Genomic DNA, 23269 nt, shown 5'->3' with positions numbered 1-23269 from the left:
TCATTCTCAGAAAAGCCCAAATTAATTGATAACCAAATTGATAATTTTCAAAATAAAGTAATTTTGACATTGATTGACATCTTTTATACATTTGAAATAACTTTTACTTATAAAAATAGTATAATAGTATCCTCTATTTGAATAATTCTAGTTATTTAGAAAACATGCATAATACATAGACTCCAGTAGCTTTTTATATACTTAAAAGTGCTCTGCCCTTTGTCTTCCTAAGCAAATGTAATGATTTTAAAATCGCATTTCTCGCATATGGTGCCAATATATTTTATAGAATATGTAGTTGTGTATATATACACACACACACACAGTACTATGAGGGTAGTGAGACACAGGAAGAGGATGCCTGGTAAGGTTGTGAATGCCCCCTTTCTGGAAGCGTTCAAGACCAAACTGAATGGGGCTTTGAGCAACCTGGTCTACAGGAATGTATCTCTGCCTAAAGCAGGGGGTTGGAACTAGGTATCTTAAAGGTCCCTTGCAACCCAAATCAATTCTTTGATTCTATGTACATATTATGGAAATAAGAGCATATACATCAAATATCACAAAGGGAAGTTACAAAAAAAAAAAAAGCAAAACAAAACAAAAAACAGTGTAACATTTAAGGATAATTGATGAAACTTTTTCTCTCCATGGATAATCATTGAATACAGAATATGATATCACAAGCTACTGCTTTTACCTAAGATAAAATGTTTAACATTTCTTGGATTTGGAGCTGTGGGCTAGAAGGGGTCACTCATTTGACCACCAAGGATTTTTATCTCATCTATGTCAGAATTTTGTTCGGAAAGCTATAGACTTCATTTAAATCAAACTCCTTCAGTTCTTAAATATCTTTCTGAGATAGATCCCGCCATGGTGATCTCTACCTAAACCCATAAATACCTAAAACCAAGTACATAGAACTACTGCTGAGGAATTTATATATCCAAACGATTCCAGCTGGCAAGCCCCATCCAATACTTCTCTGAAAGACTGGAAAAAAGATGCATAAGTATTCCCTTTGGGCCCTGCTAACCCCATGTCTCTTAGTCATGTAGCATCAACTGTGTGCACAGTGGCAGACACCTCCAATTCACTCTTCCTTAAGTGTCTTTTCTCTTATTTTTTTCACCTGCTAGGTATGCTTTCCCTACAAATCTCAAGCTTTGCTACTTGAGTGATATCACAGAGTATGGAGAAACAAAATTTATTAGCCAGTTCTGTGCTCGGAGGAAAGTGCTGTTAGGCACTGCACATTGTATCCAGAAATATGCCATAGAAGTTTTATAAACATAATTGTACTGAGGAGGTAGCATGAGTATTTGAGACATGATGCTAGCCATCTTTTTTCTCCCTGAAAAAATAGAGGAATACAGAGAGTTGGACAAGCAATCTACCTGGCTTGTTTATTCAGAGAATGCTGTAAGAATACTGTACACTGGAACACTTCTACTTAGTGAGAAGGGAGCTGTCTTTCCACTTTATCCTGCACAATGTACTTTCAGTTGAAGTCATCTGGAGGGAGGGAGATTGCTCCTCTTCTGAAAGCAAATAAGCTTTGTTTCCCTAAAGGACAGGTTGAAGTTTGCAGAGTCTGCAGCAACAGACTGGGAGAATACTGAAAAAAAGCCAGGATTTGATGTAGGAAGCAAGTGCTAAGATGACCCTTGTGAGATCGTTAAAGAAAAGTTTGTTCAGGACCAACAGCATGTAGCAAAGAATTTGTTCAAGTCAGAGAATAAATTTACTTTCAAACCCTTTATTTAATCTATCACACTTAGTTCTACATTTTCATTATTGAAAATGTTACCTTTTCAAAATCTGGTTATTTTATGCTCTAAACAAAGCATACCTTTAAAGAGTGAGCTCCTTTTATGTCTTTTTGGATGTGACTTCAGTGAAAGACAGACAATGCCAAACCCCACTAGACACACTTCTGGCCTCAGGGAGACTTTTTTTTTTCCATGTGTAAGATGCTTTGTTCTTTCTCTCTTCTTTCTTTCCCAGCTATGTAACCAGAGCTCATATAGAGAGAACTGATCCAGTTAAAAATAGGTACTACTTTTGTTTTCAGTTATTTTCAGTTGTTTTCAGCTGAGTGATTTCCTTAATACAAATTGCTGTGCAAAGAAGAGAGAAGGAACATATGAATGCCCATGGAATAAAGGCTAGAACTTAGCTTTTGCCTGAACTGCCAGTCAGAATATACCTGGACTGGAAGTGGCAGTGAGATGACCCAAAGTTCCACCACATCTACAGTGCAGGTTCCCAGTCCTTTCAGCATTTTTCCAAAATGCTAGGTTAAATCTTATCTTGAGATAATGAGCAGCTTAACTTTGAGAGCCAAGCTTTCTTTGAGGAAAAAATATCATGCTGTTATGCTGCTAATGTTACATAGATATACTCTTTCAGAATATAATTTATTTCTGAATTACTGGACCTCTCAGAATGCTCTTTCCCATTCTGAAGTCTCTACAAGTGCTTTATTTGTTCAACAAAAGCTAAGATTTTGCAGACAAAGAAGGAATAGTGGAAATGGAGAAATGATAACAGAGGAAACTGGAATATGTGATGGAACAGAGGATACTGGGATATTCAGATCTTGTAATCAGTTTCTGAAAAATGAGAATACTGAAAGTAGACTTTTTCCTTGCATATACGTCTTAGAAAATTTGTGCTGATCAATTTTTCAGAAAAAAAGATGTTGAAAATAACACTGGTACAATGATGACAAACCTAACTTTCATAAAGTAAAGAATAATGGGAAGTGTTTTTATTCAAAATATTTCATCTAAAGTGCTTTTGTTTTAGTTCGTTTGTTATTAAAGAGATTGTCAGTTCCTTACTCAGTCTTTTATAATAGAATCATAGAATTGTTAAGTTTGGAAAAGACTACTACGGTCATCTAGTCAAACCATCAACCCTCCACCAGTATTGCCCATTAAACCTTTAGTGCTACATCTGCACATTTCTTGAACACCTCACTGGGCAGCTCATTCCAGTATCTGACTATTCTTTCAGAGAAGAATTCTTTCTTAATATTCAACCTGAACCTCCTCTGGTTCATCTTGAGGCCATTCCCTCTTATCCTATCACAAGTTCTGCAGGAGAAGAGGCTGACCCCCACCTCACTACAACCTCCTTTCAGGTAGTTGTAGAGGGCAGTAAGGTCTCCCCTGAGCCTCCTCTACTCCAAGCTCTACAATCCCAGTCCCCTCAGCTGCTCCTTATAAGACTTGTGCTCCAGTCTTCTCACAAGCTTCACTGACCTTCTCTGAACATGCTCCAGGGCCTCAATGTCTTTGTGTTAGTGAGAGGCCCATAACTGAACTCAGTACTAAGGCTGCAGCCTCACCAGAGCTGAGTACAGGAGGATGAAATACCAAATGCGTGCTAACTGTAACAACAGCTTTTGTGTAGCTGAGAAATTTTAAGTTTTGGCAGCAGAAGCTTTTATCTTCTTACTGTTAAAAAATACATTTGTTTACAGTTAACTATATTTTTTTATTTTGCATTAATATAATGCAATATAACATAAAACCAGGCTTATCTGGGATGAAAAACCATCTGAAAATTGAAGTTCAATATTTTACATGATTTTTTTATTCCACGCATACAGATCCACACAGAATAAGCAAGTGCATTTCTAGCAATTTAATTGAATGCAGTGGATTTAATTATAACAAATTGTTCCTAATAACAGTTAATAACAAGTTAATACAGCCAATTAATTTGATACAAACTGTTGTTTTGTAACTTGCAAGATAAAAGCTCATTTAATCATACTTCATCTTAGTTATAAATCATACAATACAACTCTTTGGAACTTTGCCATCAAAGAAAACATTTAGAAGTTAAAATTTAGGACCATCAGAGAGGTCAAATCATACAAGACAGAAATAGTCAAAGACTGAAATAGATTTTTTTTTTTTCTAGCTAAGTCTATAGTGGTAAATAAAATAATCTGAAAGCCATTCTCAGGACTTGAAACCAACTGACTGGCCTCAGACCATGTCTGTATAAGACTTCTTGTAGAACATATAGGCAACATTTGAAATAAAAAGTGATTCCTGAGCTACACTAACCAGTGAGCCTTTTCAGTCTGAATCGGAGGTGACAGCTAAAGGAGTGGCAGCATTTACAGGAAAAGTGATAAGTTGGTTAAAAAAAATGAGGCTAATTGAGTGTCAGGACCTGAGCTCACGTTGCAGACATTTAATTTAGTAATAAATAAGTGTTTTAAAATAAACTAATCAAAGTTATAAGAATTAGGGAACTATGTTTATGTATTTGTTCATTGCTTAGAATATGAGGCAAGAACAAGCTACCAAACCCACCTCAACCCCCATCCCCCTTCATCACTGTTAAAGTAATTTACTTGATGCTTTGTCTTTAGTTTTTTTGTCCTTTCTTATTTACTTAGTCCACTCTACAAGTCTAGATTAAGAAATTAGCCCCAGGTCCAGGAAATAAGTCTCCTGTCAGAGGGAACAAGAAAAATATGTTATTGACTCATTGTTTCATCTGTGACATTAGAGCATGTTACCCTGGTGCCTCAGCGGGGAACAATCAGGGCCAATAGATGTGAGGAGTCTGAAATGATGCATCTCACTGCAGAGGGAAAATGTAATGATTCTGAGAGTAACTGATGCTTCCTATCTAAATAAATTTACTGGGGGTAATGTGAGTGTAATGGTATGTAGAAGGAGAGTGACAGCTCCTGTAAAGTTATCTGGTCAAGGACCTTTTTCAATACCACAGGAGTTAAGAAGAGAGGGACAAGGACCTAAAGCTGACCTACAAGTAATAAAGAAGGCAGCGATAGGAGCCAAACCTGACCACTCATCCTAATTGATGAGGGTATGTGAGAGCTTGGGAATGTTCATTCCAGCAAGGTTAACTGGTCAGGGACACTGTCAGCTGGAAGACTGCAGCAAAATGGAGAAGCCAGAAACTAAATATGCCAAGACATAGACTTAACACAGCAAGCTTGGAGACAATGACGAGAAACAAACTTCCAAAACTTGCTAATTGATGGACGTATCAGGAAACTGTAGGTGCCACTTCCAGGATGATCTCTGGGATTTATAGCTCATGAGATTCTGAACACAGTGGACTGGGAGAAGTGTTAGCTGCTGGACAAGATGGGTGTCTTGAACCCCCAGCCATGGTTTGATGGGGGAGGGCTGCTGGACGGGGACCTATGGAAAACTGGGGGGAAACAGGAGTTTGCTTTGATTCTTTTTCAGGATAGCAAATCTATAATGTTAAAACAAAATGATAATGAAACATGTTTTTGAGTTTTGTCAGTTGGCTTTAATAACATTTAGAAATTTTTGTGGTTTTTTTTAGAATGTTTGATAATGAAACTTCTATTCTTGCAGTTCTCAGCTCATATCTGACAGAACTGTTTGCAGATCCACTGTTACTTGTGTTTAATGGACTGAACGATAGGATTGCATCCTAAGTGTTTCAGAAGTAATTAGTGACTTGTTTACTGTTTATCACATTCAAAGTGAAATTGCTAGATGGGTAAGAGTTTCAGTCTTGTTTCTAAAATAAGAGCTTTACCTTTCTTATCAGGAAAAAACAAAAAACAAACAAAAAACAAACAAACAAAAAAAAACAGATCAAAAAAGCTAAATAGTATTTTTTGTGGGCATCCCCCTTTTCCTCCTCCTCTTCCTCTATTTGTTTTATTACCTTTTTACCATTTTATGATAATCCGAGGGGTGTAATTTAATCTTCACTGGCAAATATTAGCAAGTAAAGACATTTTGTAAAAGAATTTGCATTTCATGTAGCTATTGTAATGTTTAGGTACCTTTTTCCCAACAGTCATCAAATGATTATCTGACCTTTCCATCCTTCCAAACTGAGAGACATCAGGCAATGGATTTAATACTGTTTAGACAGAACTTATCTTTGGGTTATAAGTAATAGGCCTGTGTTTAATCACTGCATTTACGTAAATACAATTGAGAAATCTGTGAACTGTTACTGCTGGATTGGACAGAGGCTCAATTACTGGTAGCTTACCAGGCAAAAGTGCTTGATTATTGCTATGTGCATTTCCATATTTATAATTATGCAAAAAGCTCTATCTTCTTACATGACCTTTAAAGCACCCAACGCGCTGATTGTAGAAAAAGTATTTTAAAAGCTTGATGGAAATTTGGTAGAGTGCATATGCGACCCGGTGATTGTATCATCAGCAAATGCTCAACAATAATGGTTTTAGGTTGTTATTCTAATTTGGCCAGACCTTGCTAGATTCAATCAAGCACAATCAAAGGTGCATGGCTGACATTCTAACAAGCTTACGGCTAGGCAGCTCACACACTAATGAATTGCATTAACTTGTTTTCTGACATAGAGTAGTGAAAATTAATTTCAAAGTGTGTTTATATCTGCATACAAAAATCCCTCTGCAAATCCATCATATAAGCTAACAAATATCTCCAATGCTACTATGAAAAGAACTATATTTTTAGATAGAATGCTTGTGCAATAGAAATACCTACATGGTCATGTAACCAATTACAGTGTTAGCATCCCAGAATATGCAGAGGAAAAACTGTAATTAAAAAAAGAAAAAGAAAAAAAAAAGCTTACGTGATCAGCTTTTTTGTTCTACGTACCTGTAAATGAGTTTAAAAAATTAAATTAAATAACTTCTTCCTGTCAGTTCCCCTCCTAAACCTCTTCCATTCCAATCCTGAATTAGGGTGCATTAAAATATCTGATTTAAAATATTTCAGAAGGATTATTATACTATTAATATCCCTTTATTGATAGATACTATGCCCCAGAAGAAATTGTAGTTATTTAAAACTCACTGATTTTTTTCTTTAGAACTCACACCAAAGCTTTCTGCTGCAGAATGAATTTATTCAAGATGTCACACTGGGTTTAAGCCATGGGAAAAACAGCTTGATCGTTGCAAACAGAGCCACTGAGAATGCATGTATGAAATTACGTGCATTTATCAGCAAAATTCCATTGTAAGCAAGTAATGAAAACTGGGTGCTGTAGAACAGTTTGTATTTGCTTATCTACAAAACATGTCAGGAATACATTCCTCTCCTTGATTGCAGTTCTGGGTACAATTTCTTCATTTTCACCGTGTAGGTTTGCTATTAATTAGCAAGTTTCATAAAACTTTCTAAAAACTGATGAGAATTATTATTATTATTTTTAATTTCAGCAAGTGAGTCCTTAGGTTGATTTTTAGCCCATGGACTTAAAAGCCCTTTTTATTTCTCTTACGTTTATTTCATCAACAAAGTGAACTTGATGCTTTTCATCTGAAGTTATTTGTCGTAAGATAGAAGGCTATTTTGTTTGCCTGCAACAACATTTACAGTCCTTTCTGCTAAAAGGCTAATACACACAGTTGCATTTTTCTCTACAAGTGTCTCAAAAATAGAATTGTGCAGACAATAAACAGAATTGCTTATATAACAAATAAACAAATTTTGCTAATGTGAACTCTCCATCTTCTCAACAGAAGAAGATAGGAAACCTTGCCAGATTATACACGGGAAGGCCTTTACACATCATCTGAGAGAAAATAATGAATACATTTCTCTCCATGCTTTTTGTTTAAGTTTCAGAAACTGATTTGGCATTATCGAAGATACACTGAATTTACACTTTATCTATACTGTCCTAACTAAATGACACACTGTTACTTTCAGAGCTTTGGCTGGTAAACACTGTTTTTAAGAGGTTATTTTTTTTTAAGCACCTGATCTACAAAGGCATTTGAATTATTTTTACATATACATCTGATTGAGCTCTGATATTTTTGACACGGAGCTTCACCTGAACTGTCCTGTTTAATGAGAGGACAGGCTGGAAGAAATTCCCTCCTTGGAGGCTCTTGTTTTGTTCTCAGTCTTCAAAATGATGCTTTTGAAAACATGTATTACAGATTACAGTAAGTCTGTTCTCTGTAAAATGCAGTTTATTTTCAATTGCTTTTCTGAATTATCTTTTTTGGTATGGTGAAAGACAGGATATCTACAATAATTCAGTTCATTAGATGTCTTTCTGTGAAATGAAAAATTCTTATTTATATTGTGAAATATTGTCTAGCTTTTGTTTTATTCAGCTACTATGTACTTTGGCTTTTTTAGCAATTAAACTGCTTAGATTTACTGTATGTTTTCATTTTAATGAAAGTTCAAACTCCGAAGACACACCAGCTTACAGCTTGTTAAACAGCTTATTTTATGTTTATAGTCTTTAATACCAGAACAGCTATTTGTTTGATTTTTTTTCCTTGTCGATTTCAGTAACAGCCTGTTGGCACTTAACCCCAGCAAGCAGCTCAGTACCACATTGCTACCCACTCACTCTCCCCAGGTGAGATGGAATAGAAAATTGGGAAGGTAAAAGTGCAAGAACTTGTAGGCTGTTATGAAGACAACTTGCTAGGCAAAGCAAAAGCTGCGTACACAAGCAAAGCAAAACAAGGAATTCATTCACTGCTTGTCTGTTAGCAAGCAGGTGCTCAGCCACTCCCAGGAAAGCAGGGCTCAGCAAGTGTAATGGTTTATTGGGAAGATAAATACCATCATTATAAATCTACTTCCCTTCTTTTTTCTTTCCCCCAGTTTTTGCTGTTGTTTGTTTGTTTGTTTTTAGCTGAGTGTGATGCTATTTTTATGGAACATCCCTTTGGTCAGTCTAGATCACCTGTCCTGGTGCTGTTCTATCCCAGCTCCTTGGTTGTCTCTAGCTCCTCTCTGATATGACAGCAGAAAAAGGCTGAAATTTCTTTCAATCTTTGTAAGCATTGCTCTGTTACAGCTAAAAGCTGAATTATCACAGCTATTTTCATCAAAAATCCAAATACAGCATTATATAAGCCTCTATGAAGATAATATATCCCGGCCAAAACCTCAAGACAGCCTAATTAATTTGTCAGATAAACAGTAATGCAAACTATATATATTGGTAAAATGTCCCTGTTTTTAAATTTGTGCAGGCAAAGCATGGTGCCATGTGAAGCAGAAATGTTGATCCTGGAGATATCTGCAAAGACAAGAATGCCTAGCAATTTCTCGTCCAATTCATACGGGCTTGAAACAGGATCCATATTTGTTGGTGGCTTGCCTTATTCTTCTGCAATAAAGCAGGTATTTTTTTTACCACTATTTATTTTAAGATGTTTGATGTTTCAGCAGTGGCATATGAATACAATATAAATGGAGAGATACAAATCATACAAAAAAATAAGAATTGCTTACACTCTTTTGGAGATTACATCTAAGGCATGCCTTGAGTTTTGCTGGTGTCTTGATCTTCAGCAAGTGAATTGAACAGAAATGGCATTATGACTCAAGCTGCAATCCTATTTGCCTTGGGTAGACAGTTAGGGAACAAATATGAACAAATTTGGAGGTACCTGTTAGCTGCATTTTATATGGGAAGTCTAACAGCACTGAATTTTCTATCCAAAGAGAAAGGACCTCTGCTTTTGTCCTTCGCCTGCATGGAAAGATGTGTCTGAAAATGAATAGAGAGCACTAACTTGTGGAACAGCATTCAAGACTGACAAGTACAGGAACTGGAGATTGTGGGGACATATTTGTAGTACGAGTTGGGTGTATGTGAGCATGTGATGTAATATGCAGTGGGACTAGAACAGAAGTGGAGGAGAAATAGCTGTGGAAATGGTGATGAGAATACATACAGAGACATACTGAGGGACATACTGAAGTGGATTACTACTGAATTATTGTTACAGAGGAATTTCAAGTAGGGTAGTCACTATAATGGACATTAGTGAGTGACTACTAATCTGGGCAGAATGAATGTAGACGTGAATTTTAGTTCTATAGCACTCTTCACACTCACACAAACCAAGGCCCCAGGCCCTCCAATTAAGTTGAAACTGGAACAAAACACCCATTCCAGTGCCTGGCAGCATAGCTCCTGTACAGAGCAGTTACCAGACAGCTCAGCCAGCTACATCTTGTCAGGTGTCTCAATATGGAGTATGCCTCTGTACCAAGGGACCACTGTGCTAAGTATGTATTGATTTTTATAATTAAATTGTTGGCATAAGGTACCAGAGGCCTCTCTAATCATAGAGCCCCAGGACAAGCCCCAACTTTCTCATTGTATAAAGCAAGTCACGGTTAGTTACCTGGATTGTTTCACCTCCTAGTTTTATCTCCCAGCTGTATTACAAGAGTGTAAAGTTGTTCACCAACGCCTAACAAAGTTCTTCTGCGAGTCTTTGTTTTCTGTGCAATCTACAATACACAAAACAGTGCTGGTTCAGCATAGTCTGGGTCTCATTTATCTGAGCAGTGATTTTGGATAGTCATCACCTGGTGACTGTAACAAAGTTAATCTGTGTTTTTGTTTTCCCAGTGCATAGCTGGATCATGTAGAGCTGAGTATATGTAGTCAATAATTCATTTTTCTGAACCATACTTTAGGTAGGCTTCACCGTGTGACAATTGTTTTAACCTTTTTATCTCTTCAGTTCTTTGGTAAAAGTAGGTTATCTTGTAATGAGGTGAATACAGTAATTTCAAGCACGGATGCGATTTTTCATGCTGTTTTTGTAATGTGTTTAGATTGCTTTTGCTTTTAGTGAATTGTATAGTAACCAATGAATTGACAATGTTGTTGAAATCTAACATGTTCTTGTGAGTTGTAAAGTACTCATCCAAAAGTGTACTTCTAAATACCTTATATTAGCATTAAGAGAACAACATTTACAATTGTATAAGATTTTTCCTTAATTCAAACATTCGTAATCAACTAACCATTTGTATTATAATATATGGAATATTTTTTAATATATGGAATTTTTTTTTTGTATTAGTTGTGTATAAAATTAACTTACTTAGAGGCATGCACCCTCAATAAATGTTCTAAACTAACAAAAATTCCAAAACATATTTTCAAAGTTGTATAATTTTGGCTAAGATTAATATTTTGAAGGATCTTCCAAAGAAACAACAGTGAAAACTTAGAATTTCAGTCTCTGGAATGTATTTAGAAGAAAGTAAAGAAGCAATTTATTTGAGGGTTATTTTTAATTCTGTGTGTGTGAAAAGTTTGAGACAGTAAATAGCTCCTTATCAGCCAATTTCGATTAAAACAAAACAAAAGCTTATGCAAGTTAAAATAGCAGTAAAATACAGTGGCTTACAGGTAATTTATTGCTAAAATATATTGCTTGGACATATCTCAGACTCATATCAAGATGAGCTTCCTTTCTTTAAGTATATGATAGTTCAATAGATTATTCTACTTTTAATGCAGGGTTAATAGGTGAAATGTTATGGTCTAATTTTTTTTATTCAGAAGAGGTAATAACAGCATTGTGCAGTGTGTAAGTGCTCAAGCCATTGATACTTTACCTCAGTTAGTACTTGGAAAGTATTTATTCATATAAATTTCCCAAAGGTAAAAATGTATCTTAGGCTGTCAGTTGCCTCCCTGGTTCTTCATGAAGCTTTTTTGCAGTTCATTTCTTGTTGCTTCTGATTACCTATGCAATTTATTTTCTTTTATTTTCCTTTTTCCTTTGTGATTTCTGTGTTCAATTTTATATTTTCTTACTGTTTCATTTTTTCTAATGTTTACTTTTTTGTAGTTTCAGTTAAGGTTATTTTTTCTTGGCTTTCTTATCATGGTGTGTTGGCTGTAAGTCGCACACAGTCTATAAGGACTGTACTTGTAGTTTTTGTCATACAATTGAGAACAGTCTGCCCAAATTCTCTTTATTTTGACTGCTCATTCCCAGCAATAGAAAACCACTCCAGGGAGTTTCTTTCTCATCAGATTTGACACAGGCAGTTTCGTTGTAAAACCTTCATCATCCCCAAAATAGAAAAGGCCTGATTTTGACCTTGATCCTGTAGTTTGCTTCAAGGGAGGTTTCTGCTCCAGCTGTGACTCAGCTCTTCCTGGCAAATGCTCTGACTGCCCTTTGAGTCAAGTCTCATAATGACACTTGTGATATCTGTGGTATCTGCCTAATTATACGTTGTCTTGTTTCAGATGAGCTCAATCTCTCACTGGAGTAGTTCACTCTGCTGTTGGCTCTCTACTGTCCAATATTGTCTAAGTTGTGGAGAACAGTAACTTCAGATCACAGAATCACAGAATCACAGAATCACCTGGGTTGGAAGGGACCCCAAGGATCATGTAGTTCCAACCCCCCTGCCTACCAGGGCCACCAAACATACATATTCAGATCAGGTTGCCCAGGACCCCGTCCAACCTGGCCTTAAACACGTCCAAGGACGGGGCATCCACAACCTCCCTGGGCAGCCCGTTCCAGGGCCTAACCACTCTCCTAGTAAAGAACTTCCCCCTAACATCTAACCTAAATCTTCCCTCCTTCAACTTAAAACCATTTCCCCTAGTCCTGCTGTTGTCAGCCCTTTTGAAGAGTTTACTCCCCTCCTGGGTGTAGGTTCCCTTCAGGTATTGATAGGCTGCAATGAGGTCACCCCGCAGCCTTCTCTTCTCCAGGCTGAACAAGCCCAACTCCCTCAGCCTGTCCTCATAGGGGAGGTGCTCCAGCCCCCTGATCATCTTAGTCGCCCTCCTCTGGACCCTTTCCAAAATCTCTATGTCTTTCTTGTACTGAGGGCTCCACACCTGGACACAGTACTCCAGATGGGGCCTCACAAGAGCCGAGTAGAGAGGGACAATCACCTCCCTGTCCCTGCTGGCCACCCCTCTCCTGATGGAGCCCAGGATCCCATTTGCCTTTCGAGCTGCCAGAGCGCACTGCTGGCTCATATTCAGTCTCTCGTCCATCAGGACCCCCAGGTCCTTCTCTGCCGAGCTGCTCTCAAGGACCACTCCTCCCAGCCTGTACAGGTGCCTGGGGTTCTTCCGGCCCAAATGCAAAACCCTGCACTTTGCCGTGTTGAACCTCATCAGGTTCACCCGAGCCCAGCCCTCCAGCCTGTCGAGGTCCCTCTGAATGGCATCCCTTCCTTCCACCGTATCAACCGCACCACTCAGCTTGGTGTCGTCAGCAAACTTGCTGAGGGTGCACTCAATTCCCTCATCGATGTCATTAATAAAGATGTTAAAGAGCACCGGTCCCAAGACAGACCCTTGGGGGACACCACTTGTTACCGGCCTCCACCTGGACATAGAGCCATTGACCACCACCCTCTGTCTGCGGCCTTTCAACCAATTGCTTATCCATCGGGTCGTCCACCCATCAAATCCACTTCCCTCCAATTTGGAGATGAGGATGTGGTGGGGGACCATGTCAAAGGCCTTGCTCAGGTCCAGGTAAATGACATCGGTCGCCTTCCCTTCGTCCACCAATGCCGTCACTCCATCATAGAAGGCCACAAGATTAGTTAGGCATGACCTTCCTTTGGTGAAGCCGTGCTGGCTGTCTCGGATCACATGCTCATTCTTTATGTGACCGAGCATGTTGTCCAGGAGGATCTGTTCCATGATCTTCCCAGGCACGGAGGTGAGACTCACCGGCCTGTAGTTCCCCGGGTCCTCCCTGCTCCCCTTCTTGTATATGGGAGTGACGTGACCCTTCCTCCAGTCGTCCGGGACCTCACCTGACAGCCACGACTTCTCAAATATGATGGAGAGCGGCTCGGCAACCACCTCGGCCAGCTCCTTCAGGACCCTGGGATGCACGCCATCCGGCCCCATAGACTTGTATTCATTCAGTCTAAGGAGGCACTCTCGGACTTGCTCTGCCCTTACAGTGGGGAGGGATTTACCTCCTTGGTCCCCACATAGAGGTTTGGGGATGCAGGGTTCAGGGACGTGAAAAAGACTAGAATCCTGGCCACCAGTGAAGACCGAGGTGAAGAACTCATTCAGCACCTCGGCTTTCTCTTCATCTGTTGAAGCCAGTTCTCCTTTTAAATTTACCAAAGTAGGTACGCCCGTTTTGGCCTGTCTCTTCTGGGCAATGTACCTGTAGAAGGTTTTCTTATTGTTTTTCACGTCCCTTGCCAAGTTCAGTTCTGCCTGCGCCTTGGCTTCCCTGATCCCACGTCTGCAAGTCCGGACGGCATTCCTGTACTCTTCCCAGGTGAAGAGATCTTGCACTTCAGCTGATCATTTTAATTGATGCCAGTTCCTGTCTAACAGGAATTTCTATCCGCAATTGCCAAAACTGTTTACAGGGTATTTGTCCATATTAGTGTAATATTGACTTCCATGTGAGACTTCTCTTACTTTCTTTTTGAGTGAAGTTTGATATGATTTCTGCAGCCCACAGGGTAAAATATTGTGTCCTCTGAGAATTTCCTATATTGTGATTTCCTAACTATCTCTTGAATGTCTGTGCACTTTTTCGTTTATTTATCTATTTATTTGTTTACTTATTTATTAATTGGTTGGCACATTTATTATTTTGTATTGCTGAGTCTGAGTGCCCTCCACATATAAGGTACTCACATATACGGTAAGGTGCAAAAATTACTCCACGCCTTTCAGTCTTAAAAAGTTGAAGATTTCATTTCCAAAAATGAGGGGAAATGCCTTCTCTTACCTTGACTGCTTTCTCTTGTGTTCTTACATACTATTGAAGGGATACCCTTTGATTCTTTTTTTAAGGGTGAATTTGTTGGAAAATTTGGATGGGAAATCATAGGGCCTTTCAAGAATTATTGAGAACTTACTGTTTTTCTGTGTTCTTACAGAGGTCTTGAGACTGTTCTGAACCTGATTGGTATTCTGCTTAGGATATGCTATTTTGAATAGAAATATCAGTAAACAAAGAGATAATACTTCTAGGCTAGAAACCCGGATTAGCACCAACTATGCATGTTTCCACTGCTGAGGGTAATAGAAGTCTTTGCACGCTATCAACAAAAGATTGAATTTTGTTTCTAAGTACATACAACTGATTTCCCTGACTGCTGCCATGGTTTGGGAATGCAGAGATTATAACAGTGCAGAGAACAAATATATTACTCTCAAGGCAGCAGTATGTTTTAAAAGAACATTTGTGGCACCCAGGAAAGCAGTGTTATAACACTCAATAGATTTTTTCATTAATCAGGAGCTCTCCGACCTCCCACATTACCAACAGCCTTGTAGTCATGGTTGGTGGGAGAAACGCTGCCAGCAGTAGAGCAAGACAGAGTTATGGAGCACTTAGGTAGCACTTAGGATGCAGAAAGCAGTATGGATCCATGCTTACAAGCCTATGACACTGGCTTGTGCAAGACCATTCTCTATCATCTCTGAAAGAACTGTAGCAATCAGATGAGGTCCCTGTTCACTGGAAAAAGACAAATACCATGTTGTGTTCATCTTTAAAAGCACCGGGAAGATTTGGGTAACAACGAGCTGGTCAAGCCAACAACATACCTCAGTTCCTGAGACAATTATAGAAATAAATGAAGGACAGAAAGGTCCTTGGGAACAACCAAGGATTTACCAAGAGAAAACTGTGCCTGACCAATATGGTTATCTTCCATGTTGGAAGGCTCTGTGGGCAAAGGGGGAGCAGTGGCTATTCCTTAGCTTTTTCCCTGGGCTCAGCTTTTTTTCTGATGCCTGCAATTCTCCCCACCCCAAGGGGATGAGGAATGGGGGCTCTGGTCAGGCTGTAACAGCTCCTTCCTGCTGCTCCTTCCTGTTTGCCCTTTTCCCTAGCCCTGATGAAATGCTCTGCAGGCTGCATTTCCTGTCAGGACAGACGCCTGCTGCAGTGCAGGGTGCTTCACGTGCTCCTGCTCTGCTGTCTGGGGCACCCATTCCCTTGAAACTTCTGTGATTGATTTCTTCAGGGCTGTTTCTCAGACTTTTTCCACCCTCCTCTCTCAGAACTGCTGTACAGCATTTTGGCCCTTTCTCAAACGCAGTCCACAGAGGTGCCTCCATCTTGACTGCAGGGTCCAGCTGGGGCCTCTGGAGCCCAATGGAATCTGCTGTGTGCAGCATGGGGCAGACCTGGCCTTGCCTCACACAGGGGCACCTGCAACTGAAATGCAGGTATAGTTCTCTGGTTGTATGTTACTCCTATGGTTTAACCCAGCAGGTAGCTGAGCACAATGCAGTTGTTTGCTCATTCCCTGTCTTCCCAGTGGGATGGGGGAGAGAATTGAGGGGAAAAAATTGTAGAACTCATGGGTTGAGATAAAACTATTTACTAAAATAGAGAAAAGTACAATAGTTGTGACATGGATAGATAGATAGATAACTTGTTATATACATTCTCACATGTGGATATATATATATATATATATATAACAAGTAATCCACAAGCAATTGCTCACCACCCCCTAGCTGATGTTAAGCTGGCCCCTGAGCAGCTGAAACGAGCCTGATGAGCTCCCACCCCCTTCGAAGCTCCTTCCACATGATGTCTTATGGTATGGAATATCCCTTTGTGCAGTTTAAGTCAGCTATCCTAATCCTGATCCCTCCCAGGGTCCTTGGGCCCTTCACTGGAAATGGCCCTGGCTCTGTACAACTCTACTTAATAGCAGCTATAAACATTGCTGTGTTATCAGCATCGTTTTCTCCTAGAACCAGTAACATAACATTATACCAGCTATTCTGAAGAAAACAATTCCACGTTTCCAAAGAACAAGCATATTAAAAAAAATAAAAATAAAAACCTGGCTCAATGAGAATCAAAGATTGGGGATCTGAAGATATGGGTGAAAAACTAGGTAACAAGTATATGCATTGAAACATCTTGGATGAATTCATTCAAGTTCACGCGCAGTAAACTGTTTCATACAAAGAAATAAGTTGTTTTTATTATTCTCTGTAAACTTTCCTTTGAAAAGTCTAGTAGGTTCGTATGAGAGGGTAGTAAAATGAATATGATCAGAAGAAAAGCTAAACAGCTGTGTTACAAATCGCTGGCTGACACAGATCTTGGCCTGCAGTCTCTGATTAGCAAAAATAATCCTCCAATTCTTTGACAGTTTTCTTTATTACTTATTTTAAAGTTATATCCCATTTCTCACTTAACGAATATGAAGGGTGTATTTCAGACTTGCCACATACAACAAATAGGCAAACAGATAAATCGACTGAACAGTAAATAGCTTCATCCCTGTTCTTGAAAGCTGTTTATAATATTTGTTTTCTAATACATAAAAATCAATAATGGAAGAATATAAACCAACTTACAGGAGAAATCAGAAATCAGAAATTTAAAAAAAAATGTATTTTGAACTCCCAAGACATGTTTCAGAAAAATTAATTTCATGCTAGCTTTAGTATCATTAATTGTTTACAGTACCTTATTGTTCTGCAGAAAAGATAAGATTGGTACACTTGACAGGAAATTACAGATTGTTTTCAAATACCTCCAGCAATAGTTGATTGCAGTAATAGTGTTATTTCTGCTGCTATAATTGCTACAGTGATTTATATTTCTAGACTTAATAGTATTTTAGTATTGGGAATGAGAAATGTCATTACATGTTCATATTCCTTTTCAACACAAACAAATCTCCTTAATTAAACTTTGCAAATATTCAAACGGAGAAGTTTCAGAAGAAAGGGAAGCTTCTGTACCAGGAGAATAATTTTCTAAATAAAATTAAGATAAAAGATTATGTAGAAAGTACGCACAAATACATACAAGCACTGGTATCTCCATATTACCATCTGGGAAATGCAGCAGATAATTGAGTGATATGCTCAGGATCATAGTGTTTTAGTGTTGTAACTAAGACGAAATAGAGATGATTCTACATTCAGATTCTCTTGATTAGACCACTGGTGCATACCTGGATGTCCTTGAGAGGGGGGGGCACGTTCTTTACCAAGAGAGTAGTGAGGTGCTGTAGCAGGCTGCCCTGAGATGCTGTGGATGCCCTGGAGATGTTCAAGGCCAGGTTGGATGGGGCCCTGGGCAGCCTGGTCTAGTATTAGATATGGGTGGCCCTGCCTGTGGCAGGGGGTTTGGAGCTTGATGATCCTTGAGGTCCCTTCCAACCCAAGCAATTCTATGATTCTGTGTTTTAAAGACATAGGTAGAAAATTTGCAGTTCTGCATTTACATGAAATGGTGTATAAATTATAATACAATTATGTTTTGATATAAAACTACCCATCTAGTTTCAGAATATTTTCAGGTAGATATAAATATTATAGATTGATATAAATAGATATAAATAATTAAGACATTTCACTAATGTTTGCTGGAATGTGTAGCTTTATCTCTTTTCTGTTGCAACTGTTTTATTCATCCACTGAGTTCAATGTCATTCAGTGAAGACAGAGACATTGTGAAGCAGGTGTTACAAAACACAGAATCAGGCCTACAATTTGGAATGATCTGAAGACAGTTTGTTGTATATTACAGCTGCTGTGCTTCCGCAGACCGAAACAACAGCAAACCCTCTGTAACTGCCTAGTTAGACGTAGTTTATGACCCATTTCCCTTGCCAGAGTATTGCAAAGCAGTGGGAGAATTTAGTACAATCTGTGCATGGTATTCAGGTTTGATTATCTGGCATTCACCTTATCTGATAAAGCTACAGAACAGGGCTCTGATGTTAACTGTTACAGAAGAGTTTATAATGTTATATTTTTATGGTACTTTAGTAACCTGCTACAGTAGTCATTGGCTGTGAGTGAAGTAAAGATGCTGTTAGTGGTTTTGACCCCGTTGATGACTGCTGGGCTGCAGCATTCAGCTTGAGAAGATTTCTGGAGAAGCCAACAATAAAGGGCATCCATCTTCCATGAGATTACCAGCACATACTGGACCATAGCCTTATGCAGCTGTGTGTAATAGCGGTACAAACACGAGTGGCTTGATTGAAATATTGCAGTGACCATATCTCAAATCTCCAGAAATTTTCTATTGGTGTACAGCACATCTGAAATTTTGGTACTTAAGAATCATATGACTTATAAAAGCATTTTATTTTGGCGAGATTTTTATATACTGGTGACCAGTCAGATTGAACGATTTGTTCATACAGTCCCCTCTGTTTAAAAATGACCCTTTCAATTTTTTTTGAGCTTTTCCATTTTTTAATCAGCGAATATAATGAGACCTGTGCACTGGTTATAGTGGTTTGGGTTCACTAGTTGGTTGATTTTGTTTTTTTCCTTTTTTCTTCATTTTTTTTTTTCTTTTTTCTTCATTTTTTTTTTTCTTTTTTCTTAGATCAGAAATATGTTTGACAGTTGTTCGAATGTTATTTCATACTTAGTTTATAATTTAAAGCATCATCTGCCCCGTGTGTTTAAGCTGGAGCTCAGAATATGCTGTGTGGGAGCTAATTGCCTGGCATTAATCTTCACTCAAGATATAGTGGAATGTGAGTGCACAGCTTGTAGTGATTCTGCACCTGTATCTCACTGCACCTTGAGTTTGAAGTTCAGCTGTGTGATACAGAAAGAGCAAACAGCATCAGCCCCTCTACAATATCTTCTTAGGTTGTCAGTGGTGAACCACTGATACGTGAGCTGCTCCTCATCAATTTCAGTCCATGTGTTTTTCCAAAAAATATATTAAATATGTGTCCTTGTAATAATACCACACCCTTTTGATTTTTCATGTTATATTTCTTCTAAATCAGCTCTGTTGTCATATTTGAGATTACAGAATTCCGAAAGGCTTTTTTCAGTGTATTTGCTGGTTGTAAATGCAACCTAAAGGTTGTCTGATTTCTCCTTGTATCCTGACGTGACAGCCTTACATCCTGATGAAGATTTTAATTCCAGAGTCCTGCTTAAGGTATGCTGTGGATCTGTCTTTGCACCACCCAAATGCTTATGCTGATTAAAAGCTTCTGGAAGCTATTTTATGTATTTCTATGCTTGAATATAAGTACTCAGGGAGAGACTAAGTGAATATTTGACACATTATAAAATATTCAACTTTTACATGTCTTTCATTGTTTTATTGACTGCTGTCACATTCACCCCTGGTCATCTTGTCTTTAGGTTGAGAAGACATGATTTGCATTCTGTGTTTTCATACAATTACTTATATCCATGAAAATCAGTAGTCTGTCTCTCCAACAAAGAGATCATTTTGTAATCCTATGCAGGGATCTGCTCTTTTGACTGTTCTGTTTTGTTGTGATCACCAAACTTGTTTACCTCTATACTTCCTACATTCACAGATAATTTGTTTAGCAGCACTGAATTCATTTGGTGGTATTTGTGGTAACTGTACAGTGTGTAAACTGATCTGTTTGTAATTTTTGTTTCCTGTCTTTTAGCCTGCTTATTAGTCCAAAAGGCCTTTTTTTTATTTCTCATGACTGTTAATTTTCTTTAAAAACTTTTGGTCGGTAACCCTGTCATAATATTTTTGAAAATCAAATTAGCCATGTTGATCAAATGGCCTTCTGTTATGTGACCGTTCACGTGTTCAAGGCATTCTAATGACTGGAAAGCACAACTTCCTTTTACAGAATTATAGAGATTCTTTATGCCATTTTATTCCCAGATTTTGCTACTTACATTCTTTATTATTACTCTTAGGAAATTGCCCCCATTGAAACGTAGTCTTGATAGCTCTTAGTTTCAATCTTTTTGTCCTTTCACTGTTCATGTTAACTTACTGGTATTGTATTTTGCAGCCTTCCGGCATTTTATTAATAAATCCCATCATTTAAGTGAGTAGTTATGTACCACCTTTGAAAAATTCTGGGCTTCCTATTTTTAACACTGTTGAAAGCTTTTATGTGCACTGGTGTTTTTTTGTTTTGTTTTGTTTTTGCCTAATGTGAGTTGTATTCTAGCATCTTTCTGAAAAGATGTAGTTTTTTATTTGACTTGCATGGCCTTATATCATCCACTGTTCTTTTGGCATATGAGATATCCTCTCATAGTCCTTTTAATCATTCTGTTTTATCACTCAAACTCCTTGTTTTAAACTGATGCTTCATTTATTTATTTATTTGTTTACTGACAAGAGTGTATAGAGTTATCTGAACTCTATGCACCTGTTTTGCTCTGATCTGCAAGCATTCTATTCCTTAGCTGTTCCTGTTATTTTTATCCTAGATAACATCTCTCTATTACAGTTAAACTATTTTTGGTGGTTTTTTTAAGTGTGTTTTTCTCCCAGAAGAACACCGGTTACTTTATAGTCAGTATTGAAATGTTGGTTGTTTTTCCAAGGTATTTTGATGGTTATGTACTGTAGCAGATCCTATGCAGTCCAGGCTCAATACAAAATCAAGAATTATTTATTTTCTGGTAGTTTCTCTAATGTTTCCAAGAAGCCATTATTTACAACATCTAAAACTGTGCTCCCTGAATCATATCTTGTCATGATTTGTAATCAGAGTGCCTGGGAGTAATTAAAGTCTGCTGTTATTTCTGTGTTCTCTGCCTTAGCCTTTCTAAAAGTAAACTTTCTTTCTAAAAGTATACTTTCTTTCTAAAAAAGTAAACTTTCTTTCTAAAAGTATACTTTCTTTCAGTATTTAACAAGTTCTATCATCATCTGGGTTAGTTGCTATATTATATAGATTTAATTTTGTGCTTTTATTTCTTCACGAAATTTCTGTGCAGAAGGATCTGCACTACTGACTTGTAGATATATTTACTTGACTGCCTTATTTATACTGTGTTGGTTCTAATGCAGCCCACATTTTAAAGGATTTTTGCTCTGGCATCATGATATTCCAGTGTTTATTTTTCTACCATTAAATGGTTATCATATTTTTGTTTGAGTACGTCTCTTTAGAACTTAGGTATTTTTTCCAAAGGCAATTACTTGTCTTTTCAAAAGAAATAATAGCTTAGTAGTTGGATCATGGAGGAGTTGTACTGAAGAGCAAATAAATTGTTTGTTCTATGTTCTTTGTAGCATATTTATCTAACTCAGTGGTATTATTTGTTTATTTTGAACATGAATTTTTGATTTTTTAAAGACAGATTTTCCAGATAAGAAGAGAAATGAAATAGAATTATATTAAAACTGACTTTCTAATCTAATTTGATACTCTAATTATGGTTATTATATAGTAGTAATATACTGTCTTGCTTGATCCCATTGATTCAAAAATGAATGTATGAGATATGAGATATTTCTTTGTCAGTTTTGGATGCACGCAGTGCTTCCCTGTTGGGATTCTTTGTGAGTAATATGCTGATGGCACTTGGCATCTAAAGATATGATATTTTTAGATCTTCAAGGCTAAGCAATACAGAAATATGATACCATCAGGGAAAATATAAACTGTTCCTATAAGACTGTATTAGTTGTTTGTGTTCTTCCATTCAAGTTGGTCTGTGTTCCAAGTGTCTGCAGATGATGATCTTGGGCATTGCAGCATCTGTGATATCAGCTTAAGGAAAATAGTTTTAATCTAGATCATGCTGTAGGTCTTTTCCAGCCTTGGTGATTCTGTAATTGTGTGCAGAGGGCATTATGGTAAATAGAGCCACCTTCTATTGTTGTTGGTTTTTGTTGTTGCTTTTTTTAAAATTAGATTAATTTAACGACTATGCATATTAATCATATTATTGTTTCTTAATTCTTATCCTTATAAATGAGTATTCTCATGTAAGTTCTTTGAATAAATTATTATTCTTTTATCAACTTGAAGCAAGTACAAATTTTGCTGAAGGTCACTGTTAGTGTTCTGGCATTCTGAAAAGCCAAAAAATAATCCCAACTCAGAGAGACAGCAGAAATTCTGGATTCTGCCAGTTATACCAAAATCTGAACTTAAAATGTATTTATCAAAATATGCAATAAATCTTTCTGTTACGTCTAATATAATCTAAATTGATAGTATTGAGATTGCAGAGTGAAAGACTTCTCAATTCATTTTATCCAGTTACTAGTATGCTTTCTAATGCTTCTTGATAACTACAAATTCAAAAATTCATATTAAGTTGCAGATTGCATTTTTTAGTTTTATTAGAAAGATAGCAGAGAAATATTTTTGACATTTATAATATCAGGCTTTTTATTGATTGTGAACATGTATATTAGAAACAGTCATCTTTTTTTCTGCTTTTTCTTCATCTGTATTCTGTAATCCTTTTACAGCTTCTTTCCTTCACTGAAGTTGTTTTAAAGAAGTTAGAGTGTGTATCTGTTTGTATATATGTGTGTATTGAACATTGGATCATGTAAAGAGTAATTTTAGGAGGCCTGCACATAAGTAGCCTCCTGTTTTATTATGTTGTTCCGCAACATCAGAGGTGGATGGTGGTGGTATGGAAGTAGAGGTTGAACCTTCCCACCAATATTGCATTACATTTTGTTGCTGTGTGACAGATGGCAGCAGAGGGGCAGTTTGACAAAATGACGTCTGACATGGAAGTGTGTATGAAG

At 37.7% G+C, this 23269-nt stretch overlaps 1 protein-coding gene across 1 annotated transcript in view; it reads left to right on the top strand.

The window, feature by feature from the left end:
• LOC125689991 (protein eyes shut homolog) overlaps positions 1 to 23269 on the top strand; it is a 702258-nt gene that overhangs the window by 438278 nt on the left and 240711 nt on the right. The window contains exon 31 of the mRNA XM_048937860.1: positions 8999 to 9149. Within this exon, the coding sequence (XP_048793817.1) occupies positions 8999 to 9149 (151 nt within the window). The remainder of the gene's footprint in view (positions 1 to 8998; positions 9150 to 23269) is intronic.

This window comes from Lagopus muta, chromosome 2 (genome assembly GCF_023343835.1).
Source record: "Lagopus muta isolate bLagMut1 chromosome 2, bLagMut1 primary, whole genome shotgun sequence".
Taxonomy (NCBI): Eukaryota; Metazoa; Chordata; class Aves; order Galliformes; family Phasianidae; genus Lagopus; species Lagopus muta.
This window is presented reverse-complemented; position numbering and strand designations above follow the sequence as displayed.